At 35.5% G+C, this 17,474-nt stretch overlaps 1 protein-coding gene across 1 annotated transcript in view; it reads left to right on the top strand.

Annotated features, from left to right (window-relative positions):
* The window catches only part of LOC122345718 (rab effector Noc2-like), a 73,697-nt gene that overhangs the window by 15,600 nt on the left and 40,623 nt on the right, over positions 1-17,474 (top strand). The window contains exon 6 of the mRNA XM_043240133.1: positions 12,682-12,844. Within this exon, the coding sequence (XP_043096068.1) occupies positions 12,682-12,844 (163 nt within the window). The remainder of the gene's footprint in view (positions 1-12,681; positions 12,845-17,474) is intronic.

Genomic DNA, 17,474 nt, shown 5'->3' with positions numbered 1-17,474 from the left:
ATAAGTGAACGACAGATAAGACTGATGGATAAAGACAGCTGGACAGTGACAGGCTTCATGTGAGATCGCTTGTTATCCTCGGGGTATCATTTGGTTCATGGTGTCCCAAAAAGCCTTCTGTTACACATCATGGATAAGGGAAAGTTTCTGAATATGTGACGGAAGTGTACGGGCATTGATTCAAGTTGAACATGAGCTACCATTCAATAGTTAAAATGGATTTTTATAAAAGGCTGCAGAAATACAGTGAACGAAACAATGTTGAAATCTTTTTACAATTTACAGTCTGATTTAATTAATTAAAAGTAAATATATAAAAAATAAATTATCTATAAAAATCTATAGATATATGTAATTTATTCCTGTGATGGCAAAGCTGAATGTTAACAGCCATTATTCCTGTCTCACATGGTCCCTCATGATCTTTCTAATAGGCTGATTTAAAATGGTTCTTATTTTTGTTTTAATTATGATTTGATAAGCAGGAAATTCAAAAGAACAAATCTTATCTCATCAATCTTATCAAATCTTATTTTTACTCTTAAATTTGATGAACTTAATCCCAAAGTCTGTCTGTCCAAGTTTAGAGGTAATCTTTTCACTAAATTGTAATCATTTAGCAGCATCATGGTGTCCAAACATGCTAAAGGGGACACTGGATGCAAAATTCACTTTTACATGCTGTTTGAACATAAATGTGTGTATACACAACCACCCTATCATAATAAAATCCACCCAGTGCTTTCTTTCAAATCTTCGTAATTAATGACCCCTTTCTATGATAAAGCTGTTCAGATTCTTGGCTTTGTGACATCACACATGATTATGAAGGACACTGACGTTTTCTCCCAGACCCATCAACAGTCTGCTATTTGTTTTGACGTTGGAGCAGGTGTAGGCAAGGATAAGTGTTTAAGTGATTGAAGCGTTTTGTAGTTGGATATAATAATGAACAATGCTTGTTATAGACTTTCCCTAAAGAATCATATCGACTTGTGAAAATCCATTGGGCATCCAATGACCTCCTTTAATTTAGGTAGTCAGGCATGTAGTGAGTACTTAACTACCCTATATGCCAGGGTTGTCCAGTCCTATTCCTGGAGATTTACTTTCCTGCAAAATTCAGCTTCAACTCTGATCAAACACAACTGAACCAACGAATTCTGGATCTGAAGGAGCACTTGATTATTACAAAAAGGTGTGTTTGATGAGGGTTGGAACTGGACTCTGCAGGTAGGTAGATAACCAGATTGGGCACCCCTGCTGTATGCGCTAAGGGTTCCACGAGTTCATGTTTAGTTAATGTTGTCATTTTGTTGTTAAAATACTTTCTATTTAATACTTTAAATACTTTTCTACTTAAACTACTGTGCAAGTAATCTCTTGGCAGACTTTCAGTCCATTGTTGTTTTATCAGTATAATGCAGTATTTCTGTTCATTCATTTGTTTGTTTCTTCATTCGTTTTTTGTGTTTTCTTTAATTAACGAGGTTAAAATTTCCAAAATACTGACATTTTCTTCTGTCAGCACTTGCTAATTTTACAAAAAAACAAGTTTGCTTAAAACTGCCTTTAAACTAAAACATGGATGGAGTTTAGCTGCTTTGTAAGTAATGTATATTAGTTATTTTCTTTTTTCCTTATCGGGAAAGCACAAGGCCCACAGAGCATCTCGGCATCAATTCTGCCTCCATCCATTGGTTCTGTGCTGCTATCAGATTACTTCTTGCTCTCTTCCCAGGACCTGTGGTTTTATCAGAGACGGTCAGTGTTACGCAGCCCCTGCCCTCTCAGGTTAAACACATAGCCACAATAAACACAGATGGCTAGAACCTTGCTGAACCTGTCCCAGGAGGCTAAAGTCAGCTCCATTTGAGGGAATCGTTTACCAGCATAGAGAGATTTTACAGCGTATTCAACGCCTCAGCATGTAAAAGCAACTTTATAATCCATTTAAAATACAACCCACTTTCAAAAAACATTTTAAGTACATGCAGATATGCTCACAGTACTCCTTCTGAGAATTGTTTTATAAATTTTAATCTATATACAAATCTTATTGCTTTACCTGATAAAGTAGAAGGCATTTAAATACATTCACTGTTATTATAAAGTATAGTTTTTAATGTTTTGGTTGCATATATGTGGTCGAAAATGCTGTAAAACAGTACTAATATTATAATATTAATAATATTATTATATTCAGTGTTAAATAAACTTTCAGAAATCTTTCTAATATGCTGACTTGATGATCAAGAAACATTTCTCATAATAATTTGTCCTTGCGTGTTAATTTATAAAAAAATAAAATAAAAAATGCTGAACTTTGAGCATTAGTGTATGTTCAAAGTGAGTCCTTGAAGCAGTCAGAAAGCGGTTTAAATGGAAGTCTGCTCGGGTCGTGTTTGGTAAATGTGAATCAGCAGACCGGTTATCCAAAAGCAGCACTAATTTAATTCTGTGCCAGACCAAAACTGTTTCACATAAAGAGTTGTGACCCATCCCTACATCAATCAGACCAAACGCAGTGTGGTGATTAACAGGAAAAAAAAGATGGGAATCCTTTCTGTAAACAATGCTAAGCTTTTGCCTAGCGTTATGAGATCACTCTGCCATCAAATGTACATTAGCTAAATCAGATCATAAAGATGCTTATAATTCTTTATAAATGGGGGAAAAAATATTATTAAAACGTTTAATGCGGTTGCTTTTATTATAGAAGTTTATCAGTCATGATTTATGAGCAAGACACGATCACAACCATGATAACCTAATTAGGCTGCATTTATTTTAATATTAAATATCTCAACGCACATAAGTAGATATGAGAACAACTTGTAAATATTTGGAATGCTTAATTTTTTGGCATATGTTTGTATACTGTTACAATGTAATTAGTCTCAGCATGCGTTAATTTTGTGCCACTAAACGTTTGCCTCACTAAGGTTAAATTATGCCTAAGGGTGCGTCTTAATCAGCTCCCTTGTTCAGTAGTCAGGGCACCGATCAGGGAGTCGGGCTGGCTCAATTGAGATATCCTTCCAGTGCACTAGAATGTTAGTTCCCTAAAAGTAATCCCACAGTGGACCACAAAACCTAGGGAGCATCGGTGCTCACTGTGCTCCCTAAACAGAAATAACGTCACGTCTCTGAAGCGTGAAAAAAAAACCCACACAAATCAAAGCAATAATTATAATGACATGCAACAGAAAATTTGAAAAGTTGTTTCAAAAAAATTATTCATATTTCAACATAAAAATGCATCACTAGACAGGTAATGAATACATCTAGTTATCATTTATAATTATCTATGATGTGTGAAAATGTACAAGAACAATGTGGAAAAAAGGAGAAAAAAATCAAAAAATGAAATTGGTCCTGTTGTTTATTATTTCAAGTGCTGATGTTCTACTACAGTATGTGTGTAATTCAAGTGATCACGAGCTCGGGAGCTGACAGAGACTTTCTTCGGCCTTTGCTCTGGAAGTGATGTGTTAATTCTGCTAAACCTTAACTCAAACTAAACTATATGAAATGAAATGTTCTCAAATAATAAAAATAACAAAAATATGAATGAATCTAACAAGAATTGAATTATATTAAAATAAAACAAATGTAAAAATTTAAAATCTATAATATCCTTGCTTTCACATAATTGTATTGTAGCTGCTAATATCTGCAAACATTTCAGATGTTCAGTCACCTATATTTATTTATTTATTTTAGAATCCACGGTTTCAAATAAATTATCCGCACACCAACCACACACACCTATATTTTTCTCTTTTTGTCACATTACTATGATTCTGATTGCTAATTTTCCATGATGATATGATGACATTTTTATCTGCAGATTTAGTGACGGGGACTGACAACTTGTCAGGGTTAATGGTAACTTAATACACTGATAATAGTCTGCTTTCAAATTAACATTTAATTATAAAATGTTCTTTTTTGGCTAGATTACCCTACACTTTCTTAATAGTAGGGCTGTGTATCGGCAAGAATCTAGCAATATGATACATATCACGATACAAGGATTGTGAGACAATACAATATGTTGCAATATATTTTAGAAATAGGAGGATAACATCCCAAAAAAATAAAATAAAAATAAATATATATGTATATAATAACCAGAACACTGCATTTGAACCACTTTTTGTGCAGTACTAATAAAGAGAAAAAATAAAGTGCTTGCAGGAATCCGATCTGACTGATCACGGATTGAGGTGGAGATTTTGCTACTCAGCAGATTCAGAGCTCAGTGACAAATGTTATGTTGCAAGATGCGCTCCCTTTACACAGAGCAATTGCCAAATCAAAAGAGAACAAGACTGCGAGAGCGCTCATTCAAAAGAGATTTAAATACTTCCTATTGATAGCTGCTCCCTAATATGTGGAAATTATATGCAAAATTAGCGGGCGGGATTGGACAAAACCTGCAGGAGCGGAACACACACGTTGTCACTCTTTAGGATTAGAGATAAGACTGCTATCTAACACCTGGAATATAAGCTCAAAACTTAACAACTGCCACGATTTTTTATTTATTCATTCATTTTTTAAAATATCACAATATTTTCTTGCAACCCTGTTTAATAGCATAAACAGGCATCTCGGTCACTTCAACTTCCTGATCAGACAGGGGTGCACAAAAATTGTTACGGTGTCTGTCTGCCTGAAAAAAAACATTTTAAACATGTTCATAAAATAAACTCTCTAACTCTGACTTTGCTGACACTCTCCGTATTCTGTGTGATTGGCTGTTTCTTTCAAGTGCACGTGTTCCAGAGTTAATCACAAACCCTGGTGCAAGCCCTCGAGTTATCAGAGAATATTTATATTGAGCTTTGCGAGTCCACTAAACCAGGTTGGATTTGTTTGGTTTGTCAAATGTAAACCTACTGCAAATCTACAGTGCGACAGGACACATTTCTCTTAGAGACTGTAAACGTTAGCTGCATTCATTGTGAAAATTGCTAGCACATTGGGAAAGGCAATTTCCGAGGAATCATTACAAAAAAATACCTTATCTCTTCTGGAGGTAAAGCTGGATGATGAAGGATTCATCTCATGTCATTCATGAATGATAAAGCTCGAATATAAGCCACGTTTAGGTAGATCAGGGTTTGCATTCCCTTCAAAACCCAAAGTGATCCACTGTGTCTTCCGTGGCTCATGTGTCACGAGTAAATGCTGACTGCTATGCGGGTCTGTGATAAAATTACAGTGTCTTCTACAGTCGTGGAAGCAGCCTGGTCCTGTGTGACGTCCATCTGTGAATGTCTTGCTTATTTTTAGGTATTGTTTAAAAAAAATACACTGGGTGGTATGTGAATTTTGCATTTGATGTCCCCTTTAAATACAGCCTAGCTTCCCATAGCGTGCAGTATAGTGTAGAAGTCATATGTACCATTTTTATTTATTTTTTCCCCAACAAAGTATGACAGCCCTTAAGCTTTTTGGACTGTATAAATTGTTTTAGCTTTGTCAGACAAACTTAACGTTCGCATATAATATATTAAACTCGAGTTTGAGCCAGTATTTTAAGAACAAATAATCATGGATTGATCGGATTTCTTATAGAAAAATATAAGTCATCATACTGTCAAAGAAAATGAGACTGCAACTGTTTCTTTAAATTCCATGCTAAAGAAGCACAAATAATTTCCTGCTGAATCTAGATGTACCATAATACACTTAAAATGAAGAAGATTACTGTGCCACATCTTAATGCTTATCACCGTTTCGCAGAGCACATTCCAACCAGCCAGTGTGTTACGGGGAAGTATTTGTTCGTCATAATTCAAAGAAATAAGTTTGCTGAAACATTTGTAAATTGCTGTCTTTATAGAAACTGTTGACAGTTTTCTTCTCGCCTTTGCCAGGCCTTCAGATATAAATTCAACTCTGTTCTACATTTAAATGTTTCATATTTTCTTTGTTTTACCAGAAGGAGCTGTTTTTTTTTCAGATATCAGCCTCAGTGTCTGCTTTAAACTTGCCGTAATATAGCATGCTCAAATGGAGCACAAACTGCAACCAATATGATCCAAAGCCAGTAATTCTGTTTGGCAAGTCGTCCTGTATGATGAGAAGTATCACTTCGGTTAGAGTCATAATGCTGCCAAGTGCAGAAAGCTCTCATGCAAATGAACAGGCATGCTGGGTAACGGATAGGATAGGGCCTGAAATCTCCTGCCGTCTAAATCTATACTGAGTGTGGGATTGGATTGATCTGCTCAGATCTCCAGGGAGCAAAGACTGCCCAGAGGCTGGATCCTTCATGCCAATGAAACAAATAGTTGAGTTCATTTGATTAGTCAGTGCCAGAGAGAAAAGGGGCTGACAGTTGGAGAAGTGCTGAGCAGATTTGTCAGAGTTCACTTGTTTTTTACAGTCTCTGCAGACGTATTGGGTTGTACAAGACGACATGCCCTGGGTGAAGACATCTGTCAATGTAGCATCACATGCAGAGCATACAGGTTCTTTTGGTAAAGTTCAGATATTACCCTTAAGCTCCAACATGTAGATATATCAAAGCAGTGTGCTAGCAACATTAACCCATGAAAATGTTTTTAGTACCGTGAATGCAGTGCAATTCATCTGCCAGAACAATGTAATAAATGAACTTTCTCTTCCACATTTTAGTAACCCATATATTTTCTCAAATAAATGACCCTTAGGATGGAAAGTTGGGTCATGGATGGATGGATGGATAACTAATTTAGCACTACCTTTTAAAAGTTCAAGGTTAATATTTATATATAATAACTTATTTTTATATTTCTACAGTACATTCATTTAGAATTTCACAAAAAAAGATATTTAAAAAAATTTGCAGTTCTTTTGAACTTTCTATTTATCAAGAAAAAAAAAATAAAACTTTTGAGCAGTAGGGAGGTAATCAGGACCATCTTTAAACTGTCAGCATCTAAACAAAAGTTATATTAAGCTTAACTTTTTTTGACTGAATGTGATTTTAATCACTTTATGTAGGTTTAAGTGAATTGGGTAAATTCAACTAAAAAGACATTCCTAAATAACTTCAATCACGTGCAACCACTGACAGAATCATGTTTTTTTACATGTAGAAGAAAAAGATGGTCGAATCATAAGAGTTCAATATTGTGAGTTGCTACAGCTTTTAGAGCGTCTTTAGATTGAAGAACCTTGAAGGTCTGGCAATATATCTATTTTACTTTTATTTTCTAGATTGATTTATTTATTTGAATCAAGAACTTTTATTTATATAGCGTTTTGTTTAGCATTTCTGTAGTTTGGACTTGCTCCATTTGCTTCATACTGTTTCTGTTGCATGTAAGTGTCATTTTGGGGTAAGATCGGACTTTTAATCAATCAGTCAAGCTCAGAAATATAGTAATGCTGTAATGAAAATATTCAAAAGAAACATTGTCACCACTGTGTGTGTAATCGTACGTATTGTGGCTATCTGCCTTCTTGTGTTGTAATGAAGTCTTACGAATCATTAATTCAGTAATTACCTTCATTCAGGATCTGCATGGTGGCATGTAACCTGCTATTACAGAAATAGCCCAATAACGCCGTGCTTATGACTAATACACATTATTCACAGACTTATCTACAGCATTTTATTTCAGAATCTGCTATTTTCAGACTTTTCCGTTAGCTTAAAATCCAAACATGTTTGAGAAATCACGCCAGATATAGATCATGAACATTATTAAACAAAGTCATTATATTTATCTAGAAAATAATTTGATTAAATGAATAGTTGAATGATACTGCTGAATCAAATGACTGTATAATGAGTGACTCTGTCTAAACCGTATGAGTTTGTTTGACCTTTCAGAAACTCCTTGTTAACTATATTTCCAGTAAAACTCTGAACTAACAAAAGGCTTAAGGATGCGGCTGTCAGTCAAGCGGTGGACACAGCAGAATATGTTATCAGCTGGCTGCCGCTTGAGCATGTCTTCCTATCTTCAGCACTTACACCTTATGATGTGGACCCAAAAGAGCCGGGCCTGAGGCATAAACAGTGTCACACTTTTTTTTTTTTTTATATAATACACTTTCTTTCATGCTGCAGCTCAGATACTTAAAGCTTAGGCACAGAGCTGGTGCTAAACCTCTGTTCGAGGAAGAATGGAAATTTGCTGGCGCTTTGAGATTTAAAATGTGTTTCTTTTGGAGTCGTTCGCCCCAAAATCGAAAATTCGATGAATATTTATTAAAATGCCGTGAAACGTTCATGTTGTTTTGTTTTTAATGCTTACAGTATGTATAAGACACACACAAATGTGCATTTAAAAAAAAGAATGTCCTGTCCAGTTTTTTTTTTCCCATAATGAAATGGGTCTCTGCTGACAAAACAATTATAAAAAAAGCGGTCTGTATTGCATGTTGTTGCAGATGCATATTGCTTGTTTGTTTTGTGCGTTAAACTATATTTGACTGTGAAAATACCCACAAAAGATCATTTAATCAGCCATCAAGTAGACAATGCAAACTGTAGCTTTAGAAATATTATACAACATACTATGTATTTCTACAACAGCCTAACATAAACCTTAATGATTATGTTCTTTAGCCTAATAGAAGGTATTTTGAAGACTGTTGATAACAGAGCTGTTTTGGTTATCAATGACTTTCTTTGTATGAACAACAACAACAAAAAACATTTTTCTCAAATTAATTAATACATTTTTAACTATTAAACTTTTGATTTTGTTTTATTATTATTATTATTATTATTTATTGTTATTTTATTATTATTTATTCATTAATTTTAATATTTAATGTTTAATATATTTATTTAATTTTAATAAATTATGCTCTAAATAAGAAACTAAACCTGTAAGCAGGTAGCAGTAAATGTCTTTCAGACAGTAAAATGGATTAATTTAAAACATAGCTGTGTTGTTGTGATGCACGAAAATTTTGCTGTGGCTTTAAAACTGAGCAAAAGACAATGCTCATCATGTTTAAAATATAATACAATTCAAGATTATTTGTGTAGTGCTTTTTATGATACAAACCATTGTAAAGTGGCTTTACAGGAAATTAAGTTTCTACTATATTTATATATAATTTTTCATAGCTAATTAATGAAGTTAAACTGACAGCCCTAGTATTTATTTATTTATTTATTTATTGAAGTTGTGGAGGAATTGACTTTCAGAGAATTGAGGGACAGAAATCTCTCAGGGTTCATTAAAAGTATCTTTATTTGTCTTTCTTAGGTGAATAAAAAGTTTTGAAATGATGTGATGAGCTGTTGATGTCAGAATTTTACATTTTGGGCGAAGAAACCCTTTAACAGTGCCAGTTTTTATTCACTTTCTTTACATGAAACCGAATAACCACAAAAACAGTTCTTCTAACATTTATCGTCTGTGTTTCACAGAAAAAAAAGTCTTACATGTTTGAAATGATTTGATGAAATGGTGTAAGTTTGGGGCGAATACACCTTGCTCAGCTTTGATTGACATATAGACCAACCAAATTTCTGCACCACAAGCCTTTGCCAACTTTACACTTTCTGGTCCTAGGTGGCCCAATGAGGTTCTGGCTGAGTTGTCCTGGAGCACAGGGCTCAAACGGTGCTTTTGGTCACCAGTGGTTGCACGCCCACCAGCAACAAAAACTAATTTCACGAAACGCTGCCTCCCCATTCAAATTAGCGATGCTATCACAAGACTAATTAAAATGCCAAGAGGAAATTGTTGAGGGCGATTTGCCTTTCGCTCATCATATCCTAAATTTTGTCAGATGTGGGGGGAAAAAATAAATAAATAGATTGCTAGCTAGTGCAATGTGTGATGAGGATTGCAATGCTTGCAGTTATTGTTAAAGAAAAAAGTAGACTTATCAGGTGCGGCGTTTAATACCCCTGAGCTCTGATGCAGTGGTACTGAAGTGAAAAGAGTAGAGTTACAGTGTGGTTTGGTATTACTGGCCACACCCCTAAACTTCATTCTAGCCAATGGGATCCGGTCCAGCTCTGGACCATAATTTATTGGGCTGTATGACAAGGGCAATTTGCTTCTTTCTTATAGCTATGGACGTTAATGAATGTTGCACAGTCATATGACCAAAACAATGTCATATATTTTCCCATAAAAGCCCATGCGTTTCCTATCACAGTGTAATTTGTCTTGTCACATCTAAGGTCAGCGAGAGCCATTTATATTGCTGGCATATTTTGCTAAGGGTTTGCCCTTTACTACTGTAAGCTTAATATTGCATAGGTCTTTTTTTTTTTTTTTGTATGGGTCTATTAATTAATTGAATAATGCATCTATAACAACTTGTCATCCATATATCAACTTGTAGATTCATTTTCTACAAGGCATTCTATTAATAGAAAAAAAATCGTTATTGATGTTCTGGGGGCATAAGGGTGGTAGAAAGTTTCTCATCATGCAAAAAAACTAAACAAAACAAAAACATTGCAACTAGATTTTTACAATCATTTTTAATCAGTTTTATTTTGTTTAACTCTCATATGCCATGTACATCCATTACAAAACAAATAAAAACAAGCAAGACTTTTTCTTATGTGTTTAGCTGCATTTATTTCTTCCCTTTGCTTTCTGTAAACCAGTCATTTACATACTGTTTATGTTTTTAATTAAGTGAAGGAGTGGATTTAATCTGGATCTATTCCCTGCTATAAAAGACAGTTTTTAGTTGCAATGACAAATGTGACAAATCATGTTTAAGTCTCCCTGGGTGTGTGTTTTTATGAATTTGTTTGGTATGATGGAATGCTGTGTGTGTGTGTGTGTGTGTGTGTGTGTGTGAAGAAAGATTTATTCCCTTTGGTACATGCCTGGAGATAATGAGTCTCTAGATATTTATGTACTGTACACAGGTACACGGTTCCCTCCATATTTTATCTTCCCTACTCCTCACTCACCTTGAAATAACATACACATTTCCAAAATGGTCGTTTTTCTACTTCAGACCACACATGTTAATAGCAACATGTAGGCTTCTATAAAAATGAAGGGACAATACTCTCACGAGGCAAAAACAGACTTTCCACTCTGGTTTTCCGGGCATTCACTCATTCCACTTTCAAAGTGGATCATTTTTCTAAATTGCATGTTATCTCCCACTGATAAAACTCAGTTCTGGGAAAATGACTTTTCGCATTCTTTATTGTGCAAGTTATTTTTTCGCTGTGAATGAACTGATTGCACTGGTAATTTAAAATGCACTTTTTCCCCTTGCTGGGTAGCAGAAATTGGTGCCCTTGAGAAAACATAATGGTTGCTTCCTGCATGCTTTTTGGCTTCCGCACTAATTACAAAAGCTTCTTTGACTACAGCTTGTGCAAAGGTTTTGGTGTGTGCGTCAAGCGCGCAAAGAAAATAAGATGCAAAATTAAAGCATGCCTTTTATTGTCATGCGATCGTTTGACCCTGCAAGTTGGGTCTGCATTATATTGTCTGGTCAGTGGTTGTGCAAATGGAGATGGTAACTGATCAGGTACAGCTGGGAAATGGTCTTTGCCAAGACTCCAGCAGCTGCTGTCAGCCCTGACATTTCAGAGCCTGCTGTCCATCACTTCTTAATTGTCTTCCTGGCTACAGCAAGGCCTGGCCTGCCGAGCAGCAGTCTCTGGCTGTTATGTCACCATGAGAGTGACTGGCACCAGAGTGTAGTGTGCTCAGAACACCTCTAGAGCATTACTGTGTTTGTTTCATGGGGGTAATGTGTTTTGAAAGGATTGTTAGAGTTTTTCGATGCGTGTCAGTTGATTGAGTTCCACTGCCTTGAAAGTCGTGGCCCTGTTTCAGTGAATGACTGGATGTCGCGGTTGCTTGTTTGTTCGGTTCTGTGGTTTGAAATGAAATGTTTTTGTGATAGGCCAATGTCTCAGTAGTTGCTAATAGGGCTGTTGCAATAACCACAATATTGTGATATCGTGACACTGACAAGCTACTGCCACAGTTGCCATGTTTTTTTTTCTTTTCATGTGCATGTACTCTTCTTGTTTTGCACTTAATGCATGTGTAAGGTGGTGGTGGTTGTTTTTTTGTTGTTGTTGTTTTTTTATTGCAACAATAACAGTTAGCAATACAGATGTTGTCTTACAATATGTTGCTGTTACGCTGGATTATTACTATTATTATTATTGTGGATTTCTTATGAGGAAATGGCAAAAATCAGTCTAAATGAGGCTTTAAAGCTTTTAATCAATGGCATTTATCTCTGTGAAGTCAAACATCAGCTTTAGCATAGGGCTGGGCAATATATCACACAATATATTTTAGGTGCATTTTGCCAGAAAAGCCAGTTCTTTGTTTAGCGGTAAATCTCTATCAGCTGTTTTCAAAAGGAGCAGTAGTTAATACACAGAGTTGTAGATCACTGACATGCTATGCAAAAGATACTGTTTGATATATTGCCCAGCCCTACTTCAGCATTGCCCAGATAATTGATCTTGAGTCTTGTAAGATAAATAATATCAACACCTTGTTACATTCGCAAATTAAGTTTTTTAAATGTATTTGTATTATGAAGAAAAAAAAAAAACTTACACACTCCTACAGGCTTGAGAGCATGCTAAATATCTGGACAGACAGCTGTAATGTTTTGGCACAACGCCATGTTAAGCACCTGCTTTAAATCGCTCTATACTGAGCTACGCTTAATTTGTTTTCTTTTCCCTGCTCTACAAAGGTGTGGAAACGTTCTGGAGCCTGGTTCTACAAAGCCTTGCCGAAGCATATTCGTCCCATTAAGGATTCAATTCTAGATAACAGGAGGCCAGTAATAGAAAGAGGAGAGCAGCTGCCAATGGCCAGGAGTGCACCAATCACCTATACATGGGCTCAAAGCAAAGGTTAGATGCTAATTATTATTTTCTATTCTATTCTATTCTATTCTATTCTATATGTAATGCAGAGTCTTTAAAACTAAATGGTTGGACCATAAAAGACTTGTTGTTTTTTTTTAGGTTTTTAAATGGTAATTTAAAGTACTTTGCTAGCAAGAACCCACATTTTATTTGAATTTTAAGCAAACATTTTATACCTCTATACTATGTCTGTAATTAGGCCATTGTCGCAGTTTTCTAAATATACTGGTTAGGCTATAGATCTAAAGGTCAGTTAGCTTATTAAAACACCCCTTAGTCATTTTTGTACTTTAGATGGGACATCCCATTCTCTGCCAGTGACGCTATTAATAAGCTCAGCCTTCTTAAGGTGAACCCATTTAACCCTTCTCTGAATAAACATTCACTCTTACATTAATTTCAGGCTGAAACGCTCCTAGCTTCCAGGCACAGTTCTGCTTAACCTTGCAGAAATGCAGAAATGCATTTAAGGGAGGATGAAAAGTGAAATATATGTAAAAATAAACTTGCCATGGCATGAATTAAATGGACCCATCTGCAGTGTGTGATAAGCTTAGTTATCAGAAGAATTAGGCAGTAGAAGAGTCCTACAGCATGTGAACCAATGTCCCTCAAACTCTGTTGCGTCTTGTAGTAAGGACACTCAGAGGACCAATATATCATCATTTTATTATGTATAATAAAACTTGTGGCCCATAAGAGTTTACAGTCACACAGTTTCTCATGCATTTGATTATCTTCGACATGCAAATAAGATGTTCAGAAACGGTCATCAATTCCACATATGGTGGTGCTTTATAGCTTTACAAAGATGTATCATTGGAGTGGTTCACTTTGGCAGGTGCACATCTGTTTGTACGCTCCTGGACTGGAATTCATATGTGTTAGACATGAGTTTTCTTTTCCTTTTTTGTTAAACTGGCCTTCGAGTCCCATAATGTGGTTTAGTGCCATACACACATTCTTTAGAGCAAGAAGTGTATGAGGTGCATTAGTGTTGTAGGGGTGGATACTTTTTCTAACTGTACCCATTTAAAAGATGACTGTATAAATGAGGTCTGAAAGGCTTTTGGTGGAACTAACGTAGAGTAATACCTCCATACCAGCTGCTGCTATTATGCATGAGCGTATCAGATGTTGTTACTGAATGAAGCTGGATAAAAGCACACATGTTGATTTAGGAACTACACCTTCTTGACCCTTTGATAAAATAAACTTTTCAGAGATTTTTGTCGCATTTTAGGTTCAACAATGAATTATGTTCTTATCAAGAACCAAATTTGACTTTATACTTGTGTATTTTTCATGTTTGGCTTCTTAAAGCTCCTTAAAGCCCTTTAAGTTGCTGATATGCTTCTTTGCGGATTAAAAATGACTTTGAATTTATTTATTTTCTAACATCATGTGTTCTTTAAGTCAGTAATTTAGCCCCAGCTAAAGACTCGAAAGGGATAGTTAGTTCACCTGAAAACAAAACTGCTATGATTTTTATTTAGCCTTCATGCAATTCCAGACCTTATTTTCCTGCAGTTAGAATTAGGGATGGATCAATCCAATGCTCTATCTGTATCGGCTCCGATACTTGCATTTTCTGCCTGATCCGGTATCAGTCTGGCGAGACTGATCCATATCCAAAATCCGGTATTATAATATTGCGTTATTGTTAAGCCCCACAAAAGGCACAAAACATTATAAAGCACCATAACGTTTTCTATATATATACGTGCGCTACGGTGTATATTTCAAGTGTTCTGAAGTCATTTCATAGTTTAATGTGAGCTACAGGTGAATTCGTTAAATTCAAGTTAAAGCAACCTTTTTTTTTTTTTCCACGGTAGCTGTCTGTCATCTCCCATTTGGTGAAACAGAATATATTGTGTAATGTAATTGTAAAGAGAGTTAATAGTGTTATTAGTAGTTTTACTATCAGTTCAAGCATGAAAGAGGGACAGAGTGTATGTATTTTCAGTACACAAGCTGTGATTGACTCCACTGTGATGTTTCAGTGGCTTACACCACCCCAGTGCAAAACACATTGGAACAGTCAATAGAAAATACTTAAACTAATAACAACACATAAGTTACTTGCAGACTCTATTTCAGAAGTGCCAGATTGACCAAGCAAAGACAGAATTGACCCAATTTTTTAGAAATAGCCTTTGCACATCCCTTTATATTCTCCTAGGTTAACAAAACTGTCGTCCGTAAAATGTTTTGCACAAATTGGAACATCTGGGTTGTGTTGTTCTGTTAAGTAATCCTAAAGTTTCCTAACTGCATCTACTTTCAAAAAGCCAAATAAAGCGCTTTTTCCTGGCATGGCTGCAACAACCACCTTTCTTTGCATGACCATTTGGGCCGCATTATGCAACTATTATCACATCTTGATGTAGAGATATGGGGCCGTGTTTAAATAAGCTGTTTTAGGGGAGTGTGTAAGAGTCTTTTCTAAACGTTTTTGAGTTTGACACGTCTTTGCAACTTTAGGGAACTTATCTATGCACTAATAGCTTGTAACAACCCAAAGAGAAAGGAAAACTTGAAATGGCATCAGATGACCCCTTTTAAAACTGTTAAAAGCTAATAAGCTATCACACAGATTTAATACAATACACATGAGTAATCTTTTCCCTTTGTGCTCTGAACTTTCTAAGCAGACTCTGTGTTGCTTCAAGCTCATCATTAGCCTGGTTTTCCATCCTAAGTTTGCGAATTTAACTTCTGCACAAAATTGGAATATTGCATGAAACATTTGCAAATAAGCCGTTCAGTCAGAGAGAACAAAAATGCCACTTAATATAATAAATTCTCAAATTCATTAAATGACTTGTGGTTCAAGTGAGCAGATGAAACAAAAGTTTTTTTTCTGTGCGATTGTGATTTGATAATGGAAGTCACACACTCAGTCACGATCAGCAGACTTCAATTCAATTTAACTCTTTATATCTGCTACATTAGATGTTAACTGTTCATATTAACAATAATAAATGGAAGACAAATACAAAGTGTACAACTGAAGCTATTTTCAGACGCGTTATGTCATCTGTCTTGTAATAGTATTGACTCAGCCTACACAAAGTAAATGTATCATGTGTTTTTTTTCATGAAGAAGCACCGTAACGTTGATAGAATATAAAATCTGGTATCGATCTTGTCGAAATGATTTAATAGAGCGTGTTCGCTCTGGTATGTTGAAGGCAGCAGTTAAATTTGTTTTCAGATAGCATGACAAAAAAAGCATAGACAAAGAAGAATTTATTTAAAGAAAAGCTCAGCTCTATCTCTGTCATGTTGTAGTTAGATAACAACAAAATTATTCAATTTGTAAATGCAGAATTAATTGGAATTAAAGTGCTTCAACAAGCTGCAGTTAAATCCTCTGGAGATCTGTAACAGATACCGTCGATAGAGCTTAACTTGTATTAAATCTGGAACATCCTTTAAGTTTGACAGGTCTAAATCATCACGTCTAAACAAATCTAACAGAGCGATGTAGATACGCTTTAGAATGAATATCTTTCTGTTCAGCCGATGGTTAGATTAGTTAAAGTTTCAGTCAGTCTGATGTGATTGGACATGCAGGTGAAGCAGTTCCCATCCCAGATGCTCGGGGGAACGGAAAGGAGAATGAATATTATCTAAACGTTCGCTCATCTGCTTTCGGATTTAGCGATTTCACAAATTCAACTTTTTCATTTCAAGTTCTGCTTGGTGAAGTTGTTTTACAACACTCAAAGTCATCCATTTTAATAAAAATAATCTACCAATAATTACTCTGGATATGAAAGCACCTTACAGATAGTGTCTTATCTGTCATAAGCTTTTAACATCAAACATGCTCAGTGCTACAGAAAATACTGCCGAAAATGTAGATAACACCTCTACATCTTCAGCTGTTTTTCTTCATCATCATTGATCTTCCTCTCTCTCTGCCTGCCGGAATCATTTCTATATACTTAGGAATTAATTCTGGAGGGTTAATCAGGCTAAATGTATGTAAATTTGTAAAATACAGCTCATTGGAATTTCATGAAAATCCGGCATCTGGCAGCCATAACAGATTTGGGATGATAATATGCCAGTCGGTTGGGCAATGAGCTCTTATTTAGAAATCACTGATCACAGGGGAGGCTGAAACAGCGGTGAATCCTATTTTGTATAAGAAAGCTAATTTTGCCGGCTGTCTTGTATTGCTGGACTTTTCAGCTCTGTGAGCTCCCCATAATTTTAATAATGTTATAATGACGTTTATGTTGGTGGCACCCAGGATTTTAAAGAGTAATTGTATTGGGCTCAAGTGATTATTTAATTAGAATTTTTGGTAGGAGCTCGTCCTTAAAATCAGCTAATCAGATGGTTGAAAACGCTACTTTTCAAACACTGTTCCTTAAATACACGTAACACAAGATTCCCGTGACAAACAATTTGGCTGTCCACACCAGATGCCACAGAATCAATCAAATATCTCAACCAATCAGATGCGTTGTGGGGTGGGCTTTCTCAGTTGCAATGAAATGGATAAGGTTATGATCAAATTTATAAATATCAAACATTTTTAACATCATTAAATGTACATCTATGCCATGGAATACTCATTGGTTTGCGAGTTCAGATT

The sequence above is a fragment of the Puntigrus tetrazona genome, chromosome 5 (genome assembly GCF_018831695.1).
Source record: "Puntigrus tetrazona isolate hp1 chromosome 5, ASM1883169v1, whole genome shotgun sequence".
Lineage (NCBI taxonomy): Eukaryota > Metazoa > Chordata > Actinopteri > Cypriniformes > Cyprinidae > Puntigrus > Puntigrus tetrazona.
Note: the sequence above shows the minus strand (reverse complement) of the source record. Positions and strands in the feature narration are given on the sequence as shown.